General features: G+C 37.7%; 2 protein-coding genes across 2 annotated transcripts; both read right to left on the bottom strand.

Annotated features, from left to right (window-relative positions):
* Positions 1–3,585: 3,585 nt before the first annotated feature.
* On the bottom strand, positions 3,586–9,568 carry LOC129278060 (torsin-1A-interacting protein 2-like). The gene is made up of 2 exons (XM_054914273.2): positions 9,421–9,568; positions 3,586–5,994 (listed from the first exon to the last, which is right to left on the bottom strand). The coding sequence occupies exon 2, from the start codon at positions 5,992–5,994 to the stop codon at positions 4,852–4,854; it is 1,143 nt and encodes a 380-aa protein (XP_054770248.2). The 5' UTR covers positions 9,421–9,568; the 3' UTR covers positions 3,586–4,851.
* Positions 9,569–16,494: 6,926 nt separating this feature from the next.
* On the bottom strand, positions 16,495–21,604 carry LOC129278059 (torsin-1A-interacting protein 1-like). The gene is made up of 2 exons (XM_054914272.2): positions 21,418–21,604; positions 16,495–19,654 (listed from the first exon to the last, which is right to left on the bottom strand). Exon 2 carries the CDS (start codon positions 19,633–19,635, stop codon positions 17,962–17,964), a length of 1,674 nt encoding a protein of 557 aa, XP_054770247.2. The 5' UTR covers positions 19,636–19,654; positions 21,418–21,604; the 3' UTR covers positions 16,495–17,961.
* Between the last annotated feature and the right edge of the window lie 1,075 nt (positions 21,605–22,679).

Below are 22,679 nucleotides of genomic sequence, written 5' to 3'. Positions count from 1 at the left end.
GATTTGAAACTGAGTTGATGTTTTTACAGCTTATCACAATTTTATAACTGAAAATTATTTTTGAGATATAATTCGAAATAAAAAAATTAATTTATAATGCAAAATATATTTTAAATAAGACTAATTAGAGAATTTTTGCCAAAAATAAATATTTTTATTCATTTGTTATAAATAGTAGTGTACTTAAGTCGTCTGCTACAATTGGTTCTGCGCGTACGTCTCATAGAGTTGCTCTCTCATTCGCTCTCATCTTATGATAATACATTGGAAATGCGTGCGTCTATGTGTTTTTTGTACGTGCCAAGCCCTTATCCAGCTGCTGGGTCAGGACCTTTTGACAGCAAATTGACGAAAGAAAAACCTTTATTTCTTCGAATCACGGGGTCTTTTGCATCTCGGACTTCTCTTGGAATTTCTTTTCGGCATTTTATTTTAACTGGTAAGTTTTTCAATCTTGATTTCTTCGTCATTTCACGGAAAAATGGGATAACACATAAACAAAGAAAAAGAAAGACGGGTGGAGAGAGTGAGAGACAGCAACAGTGCATAGCGAGCATGTGTTGTGTTGAGTGTGTATTGATGATGTGTATAGTAGTACGCGAGCAGATGATGCGAGTCGTGCTGGATCATCATCTCCGACTCGAATTGTGGATGAGATTGGAGAGCATCGTGAGGAAGATCGGCTCGGGGAAGATTTATCTTGATGTCTTTTCATCCCCATATTTCTCATGATCCTGGTATCACTTGTTCATCATTTCGACTTACTGATTATCTGATTAAGCATGTTAAGTGGAATCCGACCTGGCCTGGGAAATATAAATGCGTGTTGATTTATTATGCCACGATTGTGCAGCATCCGTGATCTGTGATCATGTTATTGTTGCAAAATTTTGTTATGTTCTCTCTAGTCGTTTTTGCAAAAAGGGATCGGGAGGATAAGTCCAAAGTTTATTGTTGTGAAGTTAGTTTACTCCATATAATAATAAATGTCTGTTACATGATTTTATTTTGTTGGTGGCATAACTGTGAGTGTAGGTTACATGCCCTTGACGTTAAAACATCAAATCCCGGATCAAAATATTGTGGAGGTATATCACTCGTGGTACATAATACCAGCTCCATCTCAGTCTTGCATCTACTTCCAGGAGGTTTAACGCCGGGGTTTAATGCGATAATAATTTCGTTTTTGGCATTTGGAAGAAGAACAGGATGGAGCTGCACCAATTGTTTTGTTTCTGTTTAATTTTACAGTGTACCATGCGATCATATTTGTTTTAGGGTTGGGGATTGAGGTTTAGGTAAAGGGGGGGGGGGGGTAGAAAATCCCCATTGTATTTTTCCTTTTCCCTGAATATTCATAATTTATGCATTTATATTTATGAACATTCATTTTCTCCATGAAGTAGGAGCTGTAGGCCTGTATACATACAGAGGGGAGGGGCGGTTGGGGGTACTTACCCCCCCAAAAAAAAAAATCTATCACAAAATTGGATTTAAATTGTAATAAAAGTACTTGCTCGCTCGCTTCGCAGCTGTTTATATTTTGCCCAATATGCCATATCTGGCCCCCTCAAAATTTTTGGCTCATTACGCCACTGCTTGTATATAATTTAACTCTTTCGTTAGAATTTTAATAATTATTGTAAATCTAACCCTCCCCCCCTATGATTAGAATAAAGAAAAAGTTAGAGAAAAAATAGCTAGATGAAATTGACAAAAATTGGAAGGACCTTTTGTTCTGTATATTTTGGGGCCTTGGTACATCCCTCCCCCCCCCCAAAAAAAAAAAACGATATCATGCCCCTGATCTGTAGATTCTGCACAAGGCCTACTAGTTTGTGAAAGGTGTGAGCTTCTTTTTGTTATCACATATATTTTTTCTTTGCCAACGAGTGGGTTATACACTCTTATTTCATTTTATGATTTCTTTAGTATTATTTATTCACACAAAAATTATTTTGATGGCAATTTTCTTTTAATCTGTCCAATATTATTGAACTGTTAGTAGTGAAATCCGTATTTTCAAAATAAATGTAATCAGGGGTGGATCCAGGATTTTCCAAAAGGGGGGGGGGCACATTTTTTCGGAGGAAAAATTTGACAAGCAAGAAAAAGAAAAAAAAAAAAAGGTTTTTAACAAAAAATTAAAGATATTTCTTACCCGAAAAATTGACAAGCAAAAAAAAATAAGGTCTTCACTTTCAAAAAAGGGGTCACACCTCTGTTTTAATGGCATTTTTACATTACAAATTTTGATTTTGCTTCTCAAAAGGGGGGGGGGGCACGGGCCGGCTTTGCCCCCCCCCCCTGGATCCGCCAGTGAATGTAATGAGAATTGTTTCTTTAATCATTTGGTTTTTTTTGGGGGGGGAGGGGGAGCTTCTGTAATTGCATGATAAAAGTGAAAAAATGGAAAGTGGTTAAAGTGTGTTACAATATTTCTTTCACTGTATCCTCATTTTTTTAAAGTACATTTTTTAAACTTCTCATCTCTTGCTTTCTCCATGTATATGTAATAGTAATACATGCATAATTTTTTTTCTCCATTTTTTCTTTTCATTAGGAGTATTGTGTGTGTGTGGGGGGGGGGGATGTTGTACTTCTTACACTTAGAAAAAGCAGTGTGTTTGTGTGTGCAGTATAGCAGTTGAACTTTGAACCATACATGTAACGGGTAAATATTCGATTTCAACATTCAAATCACCATCTTCAGTTGACAAAGATCTACCGTAGAATTATGTGTGCTTAATCACATTTAGGTGTACAGTGGTAATCCATGGGAAAATATGCATGATTAAGATTATTGCATATAAATGTATTTTATGCAGTGGGATAATGAGCCCAAAATTTTGAGGGGGACAAAGTCAAACGTGTATGGGGCAAAATTTCTTAAAGTCACAAGCGAGTAATAATAATAGGCATTTATATAGCGCCATCTATCTAGAAATATTCTATTCTGAGGCGCACAAGAAAAGAAAGAATGAGAGAGTGAAGTGAATGAGCAAAAATTTAGACATTTTTAGTATGGAAAGCTAATTTTGCGATAGATTTTGCAATTTTGGCAGTATACATGTATATATTCATGAACTGATATGTTATACCCTTTTTTTTTCTTTCCTCACTTTTTTCTTGGTTGTGGAGCTCTGAGGGGAAAGGGCATGCCCCCCCCATCTATATGCCAGTGTGTTCATATGATAACAGCATAACATTGAACATCTATCATAGTGATGACTAACTTGGATTCTGAAATACCATGAGTAGGCCTAAAATGTGTTAGATGATCTTTCCAAATACTGTCATAATTCAACTACATTACACAATTGGTTGAAAAATTCACAGAAACTGTCTCTTTAACCTTTTCTTTTGTTTTACTTTCTCCCTAATTCCCTCTTCTTTGCTCATCAGCCCCCCGTAGATCCATGGTCCACCACTGCCCCCTTCCTCTCTCAACCTCTTTCTTCTTCTCTTTCCAATTTTCCTATTTTTATTGGCTCTGCATCAATTTGTCTCACATCACTATTTCTTTCGATCTCTCTATGTAATTTTCAGCTGTATTTCAGAAATGGAACAACACTCTGTCTGAGATTATTATCTTAATATTTCATTATTTTCCTTTCAGTGCACAGTAGACCAAACAAGACTCATACATGTACTTTGTACTGTCAATCCCTCCATTTGTACTCTACTTACAAGTACATGTAATGAACTCAAATAGAGATGATTAATAAATCTTGTCTTTAAGGTGTCCAACAGGTGAATTCTGGATAATAATGTACAGAAAGCACGAGGTAAAATGATTTTTACAATGAAGGAAGTTATAAATTGAATATTCACCCAAGTTTAAGCATTTTCTTTAGACCAGATTATGCAAAACAGGAGTTATATACATATACTTCTGATAAGGTGAATTTCTCATAAGTCCAACAGATTTCTGTGGTACTGTAGTGTAAATCACATTTGTACTGAGCAGTACAAAAATAGTTCAATTTTCTTTTACTTGTGATTGACAAATTCATTGAAAGCAGCGTGTGTATCAACACATAAAAATAATGAATTCCAAGTACATATACTTTACAGTCAATTGTTTAGAGGCAAGGTAAAGATTTTGAAAAGGTCATTAAGTAGATGCGAATCAACTTCTAATTATTTGGTGAGAGGATTAAGAACATGTACATACAGGTACATCGTACATGTACTTTTGCAGTAACTTCCAATCAAAAGGAAACTACATCGATTACATGATTGGAGAATGAAGAACATATAATGATAAAAAATTAAAAGGTGTATGGTATTATACAGTGTACTTATGACCATGAATGAGTAAGGATTTCTATTCATCAATATTTCTTTCATAAATTAAGTAAAGAAAAGTCAAAGAGTAAAAATGCACTTATTGAAGAATTCAAAATATTTGGGGGACAAAATTATTTCAGATAAAACACATTAAAATAATGAATTGGGAATAATAATCATGTTGCTTTTAAGTGAGTTGCTCAGAGGTAAAAATTGATATTTAAAAAAAAAATCAATGAAATCAGAAAAAATTCAGTTTGTAAAACATATCAAGTTGAAAATAAGATGTGCAAAACTCTCTCAAAATAAATCTTAGCATGTTCATTTTGGATTATAAAAAAGCACCTCATAAAATTATTATTCCTACGTCTGCATAATCAAACCAAATGATATTTAGTGCTTTAGTTTTTGGATACTGTGTAGACTCCACTGTGGCATGCAACCAATTTATTTTAAAACTTCAGCATCATCTTCCAATATTCACCAGATTCAATCTGATTACCATTTGACAAATCGTAGTGTATACATATATTGAATCAATACTGACATTGAGATAGTCTATTTAACAAAAGCAATATTATTAGACACTCTGCTGTGCATTGCCATGATTTTGTCTTGCAGCAGTTCTTCTTTGCACTGAGCCCAAATGTTTCCTAGATGCTCTTGAACCAGTTCCTCTATGCCCTGGGCTGTACTTGACACTGTTGTCTCAAGTTCTACAGTAAAGATGATGACTGCATCCTTGTGTGGTGCATTCTCATTATCACAGTAGCTGTGAAACAGCATGATGGAGCATGGCGGAAGCTTGTCAAATTGACGAATTAGGACTACTTTCTTGCCATTGCTGAAGCCATTCTTGAGGTGATTGTCCATATCCAACTTAGCCTGGTCTGCTTCTTTCATGGCTTGCCAACCGCCATCAATGTACATAGTGCTGTCATCAGTCATGCTGAAGACATTCGAGTACAGTCTGGCCACATCATTGGCAATCACATCGAGATTAGCTGATTTGGGTTGTCCCACGAGGAGCAGCACAACTGGTCGCTTGAATGTTGCATCTCCTTGTATGTGGCCCCAAGATGCCCCTGCGATGACATCCCAGAAACTGTTGTCCAAGTTAGCATACTTTGCTGTTAAATGTTCTAACTCGGTGGTCAAGTTGCCCAAACGATATGCCACTGGCCTGTCAGAAAATTGGTTGATCTGGATTTTTGTGTGAGAAAAGTTGAACTTATTGATGCCAAATATAAAGTTAAACTTGAAAACCAAAGGAATGCATATTGCAAGACATAAGAGGATAATTTGTAGCAAACATGAGATATTTTTAGATGTTTCTGTGCTGCCCACTTGAGGTGAAAATGGGGTACTCTGGTTCTCTTTGTACTGCCTTGAATCGTACTTCTCTGTGCTCGCATACTTTGTTTTGATATCTGATTTATCAGTATGATGGCTTTCATCTTTAACAGTTCCAGCAGATATGCAAGAAACCCCACCATCTGTTTCATCAGCTGTTGTGTCCGTGGACTCAACGTCTTGGCTTTTGACAGCTATTTCATTTAGATCAGAAATTGCCTCTTCTGTGTCTGAGCCCTCTGACTGACTGTTGGCCTCTGAAGTTTCTTTCCCGAAGGTTGGCCTCCCATCTGGAGAGTTCTTTCTTGGGCGGAGGTCATAACGACTAGTCCCTGGAGAGCTAGACATCTGTTATAACAAGGGGAAAAATGGATAGCCCAGTTGAATTTGTGAATCTATAACATACATGTTGTAGTTGTTAGGTTTGTGTAAAATTCTTTATAGTGCATATTTGGTTGAAATTAATTTACAAATTTTTTACTCCGAGACTCGGTGTCTATAATAGAGAGCAACTTGACAGACTTCATTCTGGGGTAAAACTCAAGATTGTTGACCTAGTGAACATGGTAAGACACACAGGGAAATTGCCCTTAAATTTTTCACTGAAAGGGGAATCAAACCCAAATAAAAACTTGTTTCAAGAGGAAAAAAAATCAGAAGACAAGTTGATACATGAAACTAAGTTTGAACAATATCAGACAAATAATAGAAAGTTATGAATTTTTATGAAGTTGTAAATATTGTTAATAACTATACATATGGAGACTTCAAATTTGCTGTATGATGTCTTAGTGATGTAAGGCAAGGACTACTCTTCCATGTACTCCAAATGTCCAAAATATCATTTTATTGAAAAGTTTTACTTAATTATATCTTTCTTTCACAAGGATATAAAACAATATACTACCTGGGCTATAATTATATTACTGCCCCAGGGGAATAGGTACATAGGAGAAAACCACAAATCCCTGATAATTAAGTACATGGCCTATGGGAATTTGTCCTTGCCCCTTGTCATTATTTACTTACCAAGTTGCCAATTTGAAATCTACAGTCTTAGGGATCTTTATTTTATCTTTCTTATTGCTTGTCCAATTTCTTTCAAACTTTCACCATTCTGTCTTATTTATTTTTCTCCATTCCAACACAACATTTTATGAACAAGGCAGGATTCCCCTTTAAAAGCTTCAAATATGCTTACATCAAATATTTACTTCATTGACTTAAGATTCCAAGTTCATATTAATGAGAAAAAAAGAAGAAAAATTGACATACAGATCAATTAATAATATGCAACTCACATTAGAACGGTCACATGCCAATTTTCTTCTCTTTTTTCATGAAATCATCACAAATTGATGGGTATGTTTTAAAAGATGCAGAGAGACATGGAGTAAAGAATCAATTGTTAGTGCAAACTTGAGTTTTATTTCAAGTGAAAAATTAAGAATGGTAGCCATGGCCCTATATTAGTCTTCACCATGTTCACTGGGTCCACAATCTTGAGCTCCATCCCTTAAGTTAAAATGCCAAAGAACAGATGAACATGATGATGACAGATGAAGAGACGATCTAACAACGACGTGAAACAACGCTTAGATTTATAGTCTTAATTTTTTTTCTTCACAAATTCAGGGTAGATCTAAACTAGACAGCTGGCAGCCGTCTGTTTCGAGGAGTTTTTAACATTTTTTAAAATTTCTCCTCGTACACAGACGGTTCGTGATCGTGCAGCCGCCATTAGGGGGTTAACAATGCAAAATTCCCCCCGACGGGGCTCATCGATTTTTGTCTTTATTTCCATAAAAATAACTGGACCAAAATAAAGATTATCATTCTGTTTTGGCCTGAAATGCACCAAAACTGGACAAAAACAGTGACTTTACTCGGATTTACTTAGATGTAGAGACGTAAAGCTGTAGCTTGTTTGCTCCACGTCACGTTGGATAGTCTCTGGTAGGGTAAAAACTTTAGTGGATGGTTTTTCCAGTGCCTCTCTGACTTTAATTCAGCTGTCGCACAACTCCTACTTCTCTGGTTTATCTGAACTTGATAGTAGATCTATATATACATAAACATGGCCGCCATTGGCATTGAGTCCCTGTCTTGTCTTTCCATGCCCACAATCATTATATTGATTATTATGGCATATGAACTTCAAGATTGACTTGACCAAAAGATCGAGTTAAACCTTCGGTCTCTGTAATTGGTGAGTGGAGCAAACACTGAGTCCAGCAGAACAACCAACACGAAACATATGGCCATTGAGTCCCTGTACAGATCGAGTTAGAACTTCGGTCTCTGTAATTGGTGAGTGGAGCCAACGCGGAGTTCAGCGGAACATTGCAACCAAACAGAGATCAAAGCTTTTTCTCTATCTAAACTAGACCAAAAGCTTCAGTCTCTGTTATGTTGGCTGTTCTGCTGAACTGTGAGTGTTGGCTCCACTCACCAAATACAACTTCTTCAACCTACACTGACTGCCTCCTTCAATCCTGAAGATTATTGCAGTATTGTAGTACCGGGGGCCGGCAGGTGCAATACACCGGGTGAACACCCTATTCTTTGACGAATAGTGTATTGGTTTTAACGTGCATAGGTTGTGACTCTCCTATACACGGGACCAACATTTGCGTCCTTTCCGATGGACGGAGTGTTTTCCAACAGCATACACACGGTGACGTAAACAAAGTTCTAGGTCGATCTGTACAGGGACTCTTATGTATTAAGTTTGAATAAAACAGGGAAGTAAAGTTGCGCGACAGCCAAAGCAATTCACTGTTTTTTCCCCTCTAAAGTTTATTTTCCTTGTTTTGGTGCATTACAAGCCAAAACGGAATAATCTTTATTTTGGTAGGCCTACACTACAGACATGATAACCCAGAGAGCTCCCGCCCGCGCAGCGGGCGGGAGCCCAGAAGCTTACCGTGTATTTTACCATTGTCACCGGACTAGGGTGATTTATGGTCTAAATATTTCTCCAAATGAATTGTGAAAACAGAAAGTATACAATTACCACGATTATATGGATGAAGGTCTAACGAGTGGCAGATTCCTGACATCTGGGCACAGTCTGGAACCTCAAAAAAACGAAAAGTTCTCTCCTTCTACCCCGTCTCGATCGGCCATTTTTGTTAAAAAATCGTAACAAAATGGCCGATCGAGACTGGGTAGAAGGAGAGAACTTTTCGTTTTTTTGAGGTTCCAGACTGTGCCCAGATGTCAGGAATCTGCCACTCGTTAGACCTTCATCCATATAATCGTGGTAATTGTATACTTTCCGTTTTCACAATTCATTTGGAGAAATATTTAGACCATAAATCACCCTAGTCCGGTGACAATGGTAAAATACACGGTAAGCTTCTGGGCTCCCGCCCGCTGCGCGGGCGGGAGCTCTCTGGGTTACAGACATGACAGACTTTTTTATATTTTTATGAAATAAAGACAAAAATCGACTATAGCTCGAGTCACATAGAATCGAGGTGGGTGCATAATTTCCACTTCCTAAATAATTTGGGGGTGTTTTGAGGTACATTTTTGGTACCTCAAATGGTTTGTAATGATCCTGCTACCCCCCCCCCCCCCCTTTGCCTGTACAGCTAGTGTACCGTTATTGTGCCCCATCATACAACATGAATTACCGTCTTTGGGACCGACATAAAATATTTACAAACTAAGCCAGGATTCGACCCATTCAAACTTAAATTTGAAAGAACTCCATTCTTTATGAACTGACGCAATACTTATATGTAATAACATAACTACTGTACATACCTTTTAGATAATTATTGATCACATATAAGGTGAAAAAATTGCAAAACAAGCAGATGTCTTGCCTTGCCGCTCAAAGTCGAGCCTGAAACGCTGATCCTCGTTTACGTTACCGTGTTTCGAGCTAAAGATGGCGCTATACCTTTGCGCTGTTAAGTTCTGAGGGAGGGTCACAGAAATGTTTTTTGTATTTTTATGGGAGGGATACAGCGGGTGACTTGGGTTTTCATTATTGGGAAATGGGACCAAATCAGATTTAAAAAAAAGTCAAAAGCGAGCATTTCCTGGACGTTAGTGCTCTCGTATTTTCAGAAAAACAAAAAAAATTATATATAATCCTATACTTTCGAAGGTGTTTCTTTTTGCCCCTCCCCCCGAATTTTTTTTTTTTTGATAAGTGTTGACTCGTATTTTGCAGAATAATCTGTCAGTTCACGTTGTCTTGTCTTGTAAATACTGCACTTGGACGCCACAAAGAAGTTATATACGTGCAGGTCATTCATGCAATCGTTGCCGCTATATATACTCCTTTATTAGCATGTTCTTGCTGAAGCCTGAAGGCCTATTTTAAATGTAGCTAGATCGGGTCCATTTTTAGTAGTGGGAGAAAGTGAATTCCACTCTACAATTGTACGAGGGTAGAGTGAATATTTGTAGCAATCCTCATTTGCTCTGATTATATTGAATTTTAAGTCATGAGACTGTCTGGTTATTCTGGTCGTTGGCCTGGATGGGCCTGGATGATGCTTTGGAAGTGATTTGATTATAAATATTTCATGGAGTTATATTGTATATTTCTTTAAACAAAAATATAAGCTGGCTACTTGTTCTCCTGTCTTGGAGAGTATCCCATTTAAGAATACTCATCATTTCGGTAACACTACTTATGCCTTGATACTTATTGGATACAAATCGTGCTGCTCTTCTTTGAGTTTTTTTCTCCAAGTTTATCTTGAAGGTTTTTCTGGTGGGGATCTTACATGGAACAACAATATTCAAGTCTAGGCCGCACAAGAGTCTCGTAGGCAATATCTTTAGTTTGAGTTGAACAATTCCATAGATTACGCCCGGGGGGGCCACTTCCATTGACGAGTGGATACCATGCGCGACCACGGGGTCTTGAAAAGCACCCTAAACACGTATTTTCCATATTCTGAAAATGCACCCCTTAACAAGTATTGGCGTGTGAAACCCTACCCTTAACAAGTATTGGAAACAAATACTATATTGGCAAGTATTCCCAGAACTGAGCCCCTAAACAAGTACAGCGATGTATTTTCCATATTCTGAAAATGCACCCCTTAACAAGTATTGGAAACAAAACGATACTCTTAGCAAGTATTCCCTGAAAAGAACCCCTAAACAAGTGCAGAGATATTTTGTTATGTCACGCGTCCGTCGGTCGTCGGTTTTACCTTTAGACACCATTATTTTGGTTTACTACGGCCCCATGCACCTTCCACACCTCGCGCAAATCGGACTCTAAACACGTAGTGTTGGGGCAAAAAGGACATCCTTTATAAAACATTTTTATTTTGTTTTATCATCCCCGCATATTTGACCCTAAACACGTATATTTTCCCGAGCGAAATAGATACCCTTTTTTCAATATTTTTGTGTTTTTGACACCCTTATCACGTTACGTACGTAACGTGCCCTATCTTGAAAAAGACATCCTTTTTACGTGTTTTTTTGGTCGCGCATGGTATCCACTCGTCAATGTAAGTGGCCCCCCCGGGAGATTACGTTTCAACAATCCAAGTATACTGTTTGCTTTGTTTACGGTTGTATTAATGTGGTTAGTCCAAGACAAATTATTAGACAAAGGAACACCTAGATAAGGATAGCTGTCAACGGTCTGGCGCGGGCAGTTTATAATCACTCGCGTCGCGTTCTGGTTCGTAATCACTCGCGTTTTGAATTTTTGGCGATTTTTTTTATTTCGGTGCGATTTTTTTTTAACGGTGTCTTCAATGGGACAGACATGCAGGGAAATTTGAGTTTCGTTTTAAGCCGGCAATTAAAGAATAGAAAACAAGCTTGATCCGCCCCAGACAGCTGGCAGCAGTCTGTTTCGAGGAGTTTTTTTCAAACATTTTTAATTTTTTTTTAAATTTCTCTGTATTTGGTGAGTGGAGCCAACGGAGTTCAGCGGAACAACCAACATAATAATTAATAGACACAAAGACCAAAGCTTTTGGTCAAGATCCGCCCCTGTGGCTGTGCGCGCTCTCACGGTAAAAATTCGCGCGACGATCAAAGCCAAGGTACCGTACCGTCCCGGTGCCTTCCTGAAAACAGAAGTTGTCGGCTACGTCATTTATCCAGGCCCCTTAAACAACTCCAAGCACGAGGTAACTCAGATTGAGTCAGAAATAATGGATTGGAAAACAGAAGACATGGCTTCAGGGAGTCACAGTAGGCTGGATACATAAACATAAATAAAACATTGTGATCAACAACAAATATACACTTGTAAATACATTACAATACAGTGTAGATTTCTTGTCCTTGATAACCCCCAAATTTTTTCATATTTTTCACCCTGCAACGTCCTGCAAGATTAATGAAAATCCATTTTACCATTTTTAAATTTTGTTCAGTGCACCATCATTATATAAAAAAAACTTATATCACACACACACACAATTATTTGTATAAAGGAACAATTTTGTTGGTCCCTCGGACTTCTTTATAACCAGAGTGCACTTTACTCCCCCTCCTACTTCTATTTCTTCTCAGTCTTCTTTTTATTCCCATTATTATGTCATCTTATTCTTCTCCCTGTTCTTCTACTTCTCAATTTCTTCCCTTTCTCCTTAGTGTTCATCTCCCTTCTCACTTCTTCCTTTTCTCTTCTCAGTCTTCCCCTTATTTTATCTTCTCTTTCTCTTCTTCTACATCCTCCCCTCAATTTTCTCTTTTTAGTTTCATTTTTACCCCCTTATGTCCTCCATCTTCTTTTTTCTTCTTCTACTTCTCCTCCTCCTTCCTTCTTGCTTTTCTTCTTCAGCACTTTTTTCCTCCCTGATTTTTACGTTAGTGTAAAATAATTCACAAAGAAAGGGAGAAGCAAATAAAAAGTGATATTATGAAATTGTAGCACCTCGCTATGCTTTATAAAGAATACCACAGACTTCAGGAAAATCCTCCAAAGGCAAAGCTAAATCGAGAGTAGCCTTTCCTCCTTTTTCTTCTTTATTCCTTTTCTCCTTTCTTTCTCCTTTTTTCCTTGCTTCTTTCTTTCTGTCTGTCTTTTTTTTTCTTTCTCTTTTCTCCCTCTTTCCCTTCCTTTCTCCCCCTCTCTCTTTTTTTAGGGGGAGCCCCCCCCCCCCGCTTCCGCCGCCTATGGCTCTAAGATTTAAGATGTGGAATGTGATTATGTTAAAACAGTAGTCAAAATTTGCTTGTTATCTTAAAACAGTGGTCGAGAACGTTTTATTTAAGGCACTTACCAGCTTAAAATAAAACGAAACTCGAATTTCAATTTCATTTTATTTTTCCAGTACGTTTGTCCCATTGAAGACACCGTTAGAAAAAAAATCGCACCGAAAAAAAAAAAATTCGCCAAAAATAAAAAACGCGTGTGATTACCAACCCGACGCGAGTGATTACGAACGCGAGTGAATATAATAAGCCCTGGCGCGTGAGGTAAAAAGTTGCTTAATATAAGTCCCGAGCGTGCCGAGCGAGCGAGAAAAAAAAATCACATATCATGGGAATCTAACTTTGATTTTAAAAGATTTTGACATGATATTCAGAAAATAACATCATTATCTTACACTTTTCCTTTGCTTTCTTTCTTTCTTCCTTTCTTGAATGTTAGTTCTTGGTTGTAGGACAATTGGGGGCCATGGCCGAAACCCTTCAATCTGTACACCAGTGCTATGCGGGTGGGAATGGAGGGGGGGGGGGATCCCTGGAACCTCTTTATGTTTGAGCCATTTTAAACCTTACAGATGGCCGCTATTTAATCAAATCGCGGGTATATATATAGCTTTTACACAACACATTTATTCAACGCAGTTGCGTAATAAAGCAAATATTTTGAGGGGGCACAACATAGCAAATTTGTAAAAAGTAGCCACGAGCCAAGCGAGCCTGAAAAAAGTTGGCCTTTCAAAATGAAATTTTAATAATATAATTGATTTTTACATTATATTCAGCAAAATTAATAACAGTCATGAATTATTTCATTGTTTTCCATTAATTAATATATTGTTGCCCCCTTTATCCCCCCCCCCCTTACCAGTACGCCAGTGCTTTAATTTTCAATCCTCGGCAGCCCGGTCGTGTTATTATATAGTTCTTCTCTTTTTTCTTTCTTGTCCCTTTTCTTCATTTTCCAATTTAGCTTTTGGCTCATTCCATTATACCTTAATTTCCCGCTTTTGTTTGCTATTTTGCCATCTTTTAATTTATTTCCCTTATTTACCATGCTAATGTTATAGTATTTGGGGATGATTTATTCTTTCTCTTATGTTCTTATATTGCTTCCTTTTCCCGCTTTTCTTCCGTTTTCCCTTTTCATTTTTTTCTTCTCAGTTTTCTTTTCACCTTTTTTCTCTCGCCCTTCCCTTTTCCCCTTTCTTCTTTTTCTTCATTTTCTTTCTTTTTCCCGTTTTCTTTTTATTTTTTTCCCGGTGAAATCCGCCGGGGGAGCCTCCCCCCTACGCCTGTTTGCCGCCAGGGCCCTGAGAACAATTTTCTAACTGGGGTGCTGATGTAAATTTGAAAAGAAAGAAAAAAAAAAGTTTTTACTACAAAATTATTAAGATCAAATTGGTCCAGAGAAATTTAAAAAGCCAAAAGGGGGGGGGGGGCACTACAAAATGAAGGTAATTTTTGTTACATTTGTCATTTTTTACACATATTTCAGAATACCTGGAGGTGCTGCATGTGGAGAATAATACACGCAGAACCCTAAGGAAATTTTTGGGGTGCTTCCCAGGGCCATGTTTGCCCCCCCCCCCCCCGCCTGTTACGGCACTGTTATTCCCATCTCTTGTTCAAAGAATTTGAAATAAGATTGGCAACAGATTAAATGTGTACGTGTATAAGATGGTCATTGATGCAACTATTTGTTACCAAGGAAATACATATATCTGTATGTACCTGTGTAAAGAACAAAAAAAAACTTGAAGATTACTCAGTAGTTAAATAAAGAGAGGAAAGTGACTTACCGCCGTGACAACTAACCCATCGCATATTCATGATGAAAATGTAGACCCTCTATACAACTTTTCATCGAAATAATACAAACTTTACAAATATGTTTTCTCTTCCGATTTATATGAAATTTCTAGTGATTTGCTTTTTGATTTATATTTTATTCATTAAATTCATATAATTCTCAACCTGAAGTACCATTTTGTTCGATCCTTCCCAAACAGAGGTTAACCAATCAAATTCTTATTAGATGCAATATGGCGGACACTGCTCTTCCTGACAAATATAAAACAAAATAATACCAATATTGGTTTAACTATCAGGAAAGTCATCCTTTGTTTAACTCTGCGCCATCGATGTAATTATTAAAAGCAAGCGCACTCTCTCGTCATCACACAGTCAAGTTTTCCGTAATTATTTCCTACTGTAACAACTCTGCTGTCACACCATATTTAGGCCAAACATAAAGATTTATTTGCGATTGTAGTTTCTGTACAATTTTATTATTTTTTCACAACGCTCTTTGTAAAGTCATTTATGGATAGAAAAGTGAGCTTCAAACATTTCGAAAGAGAACTGTCGTTACCAGAAAATTACAAAATTATATAACATTCCACATCGAACTGCTTTAAAAACAAATTCTCGAATATATTTCTGAAAGAAATAAGCATGTATAAGATCACCACAATATCAAATATAATTAAAGAAACACCCCAGTATAGGGCAAATTGCGTATCGGGGGGGGGGGGGGGTAGGTATACCTCAGGCACCACTCCTGGGGGCGTTTCATGAAAGGACTTGTCGGACGTTTTATCCGACAAGTCCCATTTTATCCGACAGTTACCATAGTAACAGTACCTCTCAGCCAATCAACATCAGAGAAAGATGTCAGATCTGACAACTTGTCGGATGAAAATGTTGATGAAACACTCCCCAGGTGTGGAGGGGGCGCAAGGAAAAGAAAATATTTTTTAAAAAGCTTTGAAATCTCACGCTCATATCAAAGGTCTTTAGGGGCGCAATTATTTTTTTTCAAGATACGCCATTGATTAATATACATGTAGTATTCGAGTACATCAACATGTCATTTTATTTTTTTACACAGAATATGTTTTAATAATATCAATAACATGTTACAGCATGAAGTACAAATAGTAACTCGGTACAATGCAAAAGAAAGAAATATATCGTATGAATGAAATCGTTTAGCTTTTACTCTATTTTGATGCTTACTGTAAATGCAAGCTTGATCAGCTTTTAAACATCTATCCCAGCAAAAATTATGCCTTGCCAGATATTACTTAGAAATACGAGCCAAAATACTTAAAAAATCTTAGTTTTTTTTTCATAGATTTTATCTTGAAAGATTGAAGGAATGAATCCAAAACTGTGAAAAGGTTTCTTCATCTAATTTCGGATTTTGCCTTATACTGTTATACTCTTCTTTGATTATCGGTTGGTTGTATAAGTATTTTTTGCTTCTATTTTATCCTTATAATATTATACTTTGCCTTTGTTTATACTGTACACTGTACTTTTCAGTCTTTTGACTGTTTTGCCAGTTTTCTTGATTGAATAAATACCATACTACTACTACTACTACTACTACTAAACTAAAACAGTAAAGAAAAGGCAAAAATACACTGAAGGTAAAGGAATTGCATGTGCTATTTTCTACTTGTGATAATCAAACTTATAAAGCAATGTACAACAACAACAACAACAAATCAACCAACTATTCAATCGTTACCAACTATAAAGACATTCGTCATAGAACATGTGTAGAATTCGGGTTCGAATTCATCAGAATCTGTATTCAAGTGTTTCGGGTGGGTAACCAGGGGGAATTCGAGCTATTCCGTTATATAGGCCTATCATTTGTTGGGTCTATCCAACTTTTAAAACCTATTTTTACCTTCATGTCTGAGTGGTTTGTCCATGGAATCTCTCATTCTCAATCGTGTAGTCAATGGAAATCTGTCTGCTGTTTACAATGAGTTTTGAGGTTTCATATAGAACATTTCAACAGTTTCTTCACAAATATTATTCAGGGGGCTGGGGAGGGGGCGTTTGATACTCAACAATATTTGCTGGACACACGCGCGATGATCGATCAAATAGGAAAAAAATGGTTGAGACCTAAATTTTATGCAAAAAAAAAGGAAGAAGACGAGGAAAAGGGAGAAGAATAAGAAGAGAAAGAGGAAGAAGAATAGAAAGGGGAGGAAAAAGAAAGGACGACGAAGAAGAAGAAAGGACGAAGAAGAAAGATGATGAAGAAGAAGACTGGGGAGAAGAAGAGGAAAAAGAAGAAAGATTATGAAGAAGATGAAGACTTAAGAAGAAGAATAGGAGCACGAAGAGGAATGATAAGAAAAGGAACAGAATGTGAATAAGGTAAGAAATGAAAAACATTAAAGGGGTGCTCCAGGCTGAAGATATTCATATTTAAATAATAGAGTAAAATGCACAAAGCAAAATGCTGAAAATTTCATCAAATTCGGATAACGAAGTTATTGAATTTGCATTATTCCGGTAAAACAGTTCTATATTTATTAGGTGGGCTGATGATGTCATATCCCCATTTGTCTTTTTGTATTTTATTATATGAAATTAGGTTTATTCAAAAATTTTCTACCAAGAACTAAAACAATTGACAACTGATTAATTGCATTAGTTATAAATTGATGTAACTTATTTCATAACGGAGACACATCATTTACACATGTATGAAACAATTATGATTTCATGTAATAACACAAGAAAAAGGGATGTGACATCATCAGCACACCAAATGAATATTCATGACGACGTGCATATAACTGTTTTCACTAAATATTAACTTTAAAATTCAAAAACTTCGTTATTTGTTATCTAATTTTGATGAAATTTTCAGCATTTTGCTCTGTGAATTTTAATCTATTTATTAAGATATATATATTCTCAGCCCGGAGCATCCCTTTAAGAAAGGGTGTAATGTTTCTAAGTTTATCAATTGCGTTGACATTATCATGCCCTCATAATGTTGAATCTGATTTTATGTGCACTCTACAGAATGTTTTGACTAGCGGTCTCAGGCAAATATTTACAGGGTTCAACCTGCTTGGTGTATAACATTTACGAAGAAAGAACGTAGGAATTTAATAGAGTAGAAAATACATGGGTATATTTCTATGTCGGTTTTGACTTTTGAAATACTGTGGCAAAGCAGGTGTATAGCAATATTGATGAGACCACCTACGAAGTTAGCTTTGGCCAGTGAATCCTAACATTATAAAGAAACTAAAACACTGTAAACAAAAACATTGGAATCTGGTGGGAACTCAAAGACATTATATCACTCTATTTTGTATTTGATTCTTAACTTTTAAGTAATTAGATGATGACTATGTTATTTGCAACGCGGCTGTGCATTGCTACAATCTTAGCCTGCGAAAATTCTTCAGGACATCTACTCCAGCTATCACTGAGCTGTGCTTGGACTGCTTTTTCAACTTCTGAAGTTGGTGCGTTTTCTTTCAATTCGGCATTAAGCGTCATGGTAAAGATGAAGACCGCGTCTTTATGAGGAGCGCTGTCGTTGTCACAGTAAGCATGGAACATCGTGGCTGCACATGGGGGAAGTTTGTCGACATCGGTAATGAGGGCGACGTTGGAGCAATCACTGAAGCCTTCGTCTATGTGGCTTTCTACTTCTTTCTTCACTTCATCTGCAGAGGATTCCTCGAGGTATGCGCCGACGATCCCTACAACGTCGTTCTCTTGACGCTCCGATGAAAAGACGTTGGCGTACATCGTAGCGACGCTGTGAGCGACGTCATTGACATTGGTCTTACCGTCGTCTTTCCCGACAAGTAGCAAGACGACCGGTCTTACAAGTTCATGGTGGTCATTTACGTGGTCGAAGGAAGCACCGGCAATGATAGGGAGAGCTGATTCATCAAGGCTTGGGTACTGTTTGAGAAGATTGTCTTGTTCTTGCATTAAGATATCAAACCGTTCAGATCGCTTCCTTTTCACACACTCAGAGGAAAACACAGAGGACCCAACTTCTTTCACCACAGTTGGCAAATCGTCAATCTTTATGACATCCATCGTAATTCCGTAGGCGAATAGAGCAACGACAAATGCAGCAAGCAATAACAAAATCCAACAGTACTTTCGACACCCATCATGCCCATGAGAGGATGTTTCTGCTTCCTTGCTCAGACCAAGAGTTCGCCCTTTCATGTTCCTGCTTGTGACTGATGAACTGATGTAAGTTCTTTGGGTTTGTGAAGATCTTTGTCCAGGAGGGAATGACGAAAAAGTCTGATTATTGTACCTGACGGAATCTTGCCTCGATTTCTGTGAGTGCCTCTGTCGACTTGTAGGATAGTACGATTCTTGGGTAATGTTTACTTTCTTCTCCGTCTTACGAGGAGAGGAGGCTTTATTGCCAGTGAGTCTTGGTGCATTATCTTTTTGGTCAGATGCAGTCGTGTCATGTTGGGTAATGGGTGTCGTCTCATGTGGCCGGGTGAATTCCTGCCTAACTGACTGGAAATTCATCGAGGTTCCAGGTTGCGTCTTGGATCCTTCGGGCTGGGTTTCATTGCTGATATCTTCAGTTGCCACTTCTGCACAATCCATGGGTTCTTCCTCGTCTGCGTCGTCTTCTTCGGATGCCGAATTGAGATCATCATCAACTCGATCATCGCCAGAGTCATCTGATCTGGTGGAAGCACTGTCGGTCCTATCATTCTCAACATCTCGTCTCGCGTTTGTCTTCGCTTTTACGCCCGCCTTTGACCTCTTCCTTTCTTTCTCCTTACTTTGCTCATCAACCTCAGAATCCGATCCTTCATCCGTTTTTGGTTTCTTCCTTTTCTTCAGCTCTTTAGGGACGGGCCTCTTCCTCTTACTTCCCTTGTCAGCACTCGTATCCAGCTGTCCTGGTTCACCTCCTTGTGTCTCTTTGCTCGCCTTTGTCATTTTCTGTTCCGGTGGTAGATCAGCATCCTTGTCTCTGGCGTCTGTCTTTCCTGTTCTTTTCCCTTTTCGGTCCATGGTTAGATGAATATTTTACCTGTGTGTGAGACGAGAAGACATGAAATGTTAAATGCCTCGGTAAGAACATTAATAGCACTAAGACTCGTACAGAACAACAAAATGTTAGGCTCTTTATCTTTAACATACGGAGACAGTCATCATAATGTGGCTATCAAGTCCCAGAAATCTTAGCAAATTTTGCATTGAAAATAAGTTATTGTCTTTTTATATTTGCGGCCAATGACCCTCCTCCCCTAAAAAAAATGATCCCAATTATTATGCGACTGCCTAGCTTGCTACTTTCGTGTAAATAATGCGTTATACACCTAAATGATCTGGGATAAACTTGTATTCTTGCATTATAAAATCCAAATTACTCTTTGTCGACTGGAAACATACTGATAGATATTTTTCTAGAAAATAAGTATGAAATATAATAGGAATCCCGGCAAATTGGAAATTGCGTGCATACTGCACGGACCGTTATTTTTTCTCTCTCTCATAATGAATAAGGACATAATAACATATACTTTTGTATTTTCTCTATACAAAACAATTATTTTGCATGGCCTTAATTACAAGTTAATATTTTGATGATTGCATATTCATTCATTCATTCAAAAGTTCCCTTGCTTATCTTAAATCGGACGTTTCGTATATCATCATGTAACTGAATCTCATTACTTCTATAGTAAATTGAATTTATTATTATTCATGTATGAATTAAATGTCGGGACGAAATACCCCAGGTTTTACGACAGGCAAAGTGAATAATTGAATCTTTACAGTGCTTTAGATCTTTATTCATGGCAGACGCTAATAACAATGGATGCCTACGCATAAATGCAAGTTCATTGAGGATTCCCCGCTGCTTCGAAATGTCACAGGACATTGATTGGCGCTAAAATCGTTTGGCGGGAAAACCCTAGGTGACATTTCTGTACCCAATCACAGTCCATTGCATAGAAAAATATTGTTTTATTAACTTTGCTATACTAACCAACATGAAATACGTAATCTTGATTGACATCTTTGTTCTGTTACCGTAGTAGGCCTGACATAGGCTCTAAAAATCGAAAATCGAGGGGGGGGGGGGTTGGGGCCAAGTCCTCCAATTTTAGACCTCTACATACATGTACTTTCAATTGATAACAGTTTTATGCTACGAGGCCCTGGTTTGGGTATATTACACAATCCACTCAGTAAGGAATCTCTAGACAGCCGGACACTAGTTATATCATTATAACGTAAAATGATCATCATGAAACCATTATAATCAGATTATTAAAAAGAACAGATATCCTGTCATTTACAGTGCAGATTGGTAGGCGGGAAACAAATTACTTATCTAAACGAAAACAGATCTGCCCCCCCCCCCCGGATTTGCCCTTCCTTGCGATCTTATACATCCACTTTCATTTCATGCCACTCGACAGAACGTATTCAATCAAATTTCTATTCTGTTATCAATACTGAACACATCTACACATCCACAGGATACAAAGCAGACATAGGCCTATAGTATCAATGTGCTCTGGCTCCCATAAACCCTACACGATTTCGGATCCTCCCCTTTTGTCACATGCAGAAATGGCGGGCTCTCACAAAATGGATCCAGAAATGGGGAATCCCCAGGTTCTCCTTCCGCATCATAACGCGTACACGCTTATTCAGTTTGATAAACGATCTTCACGTTTTAAATATGGTAGCTTCTCACTCGGGTTCTCACTCAAATATGTCAATTTACCAGACATGTTATGACAATACAGTAGATGAGACACGACACATGAGAGTACTTACACTCAAAATAGAAGTATGGTCTAGCTGCTCAGTCGTTCACTTTGTCGACACGTATACCAAATTAAGCCCTGTCTGGATGTATGTAGAAGGAATCAACATACACAGTGTTACAATTCCAATTTCAAGTTCAGGGTAGTAGTGTGTGTAGCTTAAAGTGATTCGTGTCTGCGTGGGGGAAGTTCTGCGCGGTTCAAGGGGCTGCTCGACACCCCCTCGCTATATACCACAATGCATTCACCGCGTCTGGGTTTTTTTTTTTTGGTCCTATACCTGGGATCGCTGCAGCCGCCACCGATGAAAAGCGGACTATGTTCCATATTTATCATATTGCCTTTTCACTCTGAAAATTACTACACATTTATCACACACAATGCTAACGCGTTCGTCGGAGAGAATCGATCATAGTCCAAACAATAAAACCATCTATACGTGCGTGCATGAAGTAAAAGCCGGAGGATTAATGTGATTTTGTGAGGAATCATTTCAGTTTCATATCCAGATATAATGTAAAGAAACACGAATATTCCATATAGTTAAGAGACGGTTAAAGGCTTGAAGCAAACATCAGACCTATATTATTATGGGTAGGGCCTAGCCTATAATATGATATGAGCTTTCGCACCTGTGTTGACCACGATCACTATCGTGAGTTTTGGCGCCAGTATTCATGATAATGCACCCCTTTGGGCTACCTATATCGACTCCCGAAATGACGTATTATGCCGACTCGTGATTATTGACGCCAAGTTATACATTTTACGTTGTTACAAAAAAATTATTGTCTATTTATTCCAGGCGTTGATAATGTGACCTTTGTCAAAGGTATAGTCCCCATGTTTACCTGGTCGCTGTAACACAAAGCTATGATTGATTGCATAGCCACAATGTACAATCAATCGTACATAAATTGTACGATCAATTTCTAAATTTCGTGCTGCAGGAATTTATCCTTATGCATGTACTTATACCGACACATAATATAGGCCTACTCGCAGGAGCCAAATGAAAGGTCACAGTACTAAACGTTTAAGTGTTGCATATCGTAATTCTAAGCAGCATTAGGTCAAAATAGGCAATTGGAAAGATTGCATGTCTGGTAAAAAATCATCCCAGCAACAATGAGCACGGTGATTGGTCCGTGATTGGTACAGGGAATCTTATTGTTAGTGACTATTACCCTGGTATGCCTATATCTATAAAACAGAAAAGGTATGCGTCTGTGTACTGGAACGTTTACAGACGTGTATCAATCAGATATGATT

The sequence above is a fragment of the Lytechinus pictus genome, chromosome 15 (genome assembly GCF_037042905.1).
Source record: "Lytechinus pictus isolate F3 Inbred chromosome 15, Lp3.0, whole genome shotgun sequence".
Classification (NCBI taxonomy): domain Eukaryota; kingdom Metazoa; phylum Echinodermata; class Echinoidea; order Temnopleuroida; family Toxopneustidae; genus Lytechinus; species Lytechinus pictus.
This window is presented reverse-complemented; position numbering and strand designations above follow the sequence as displayed.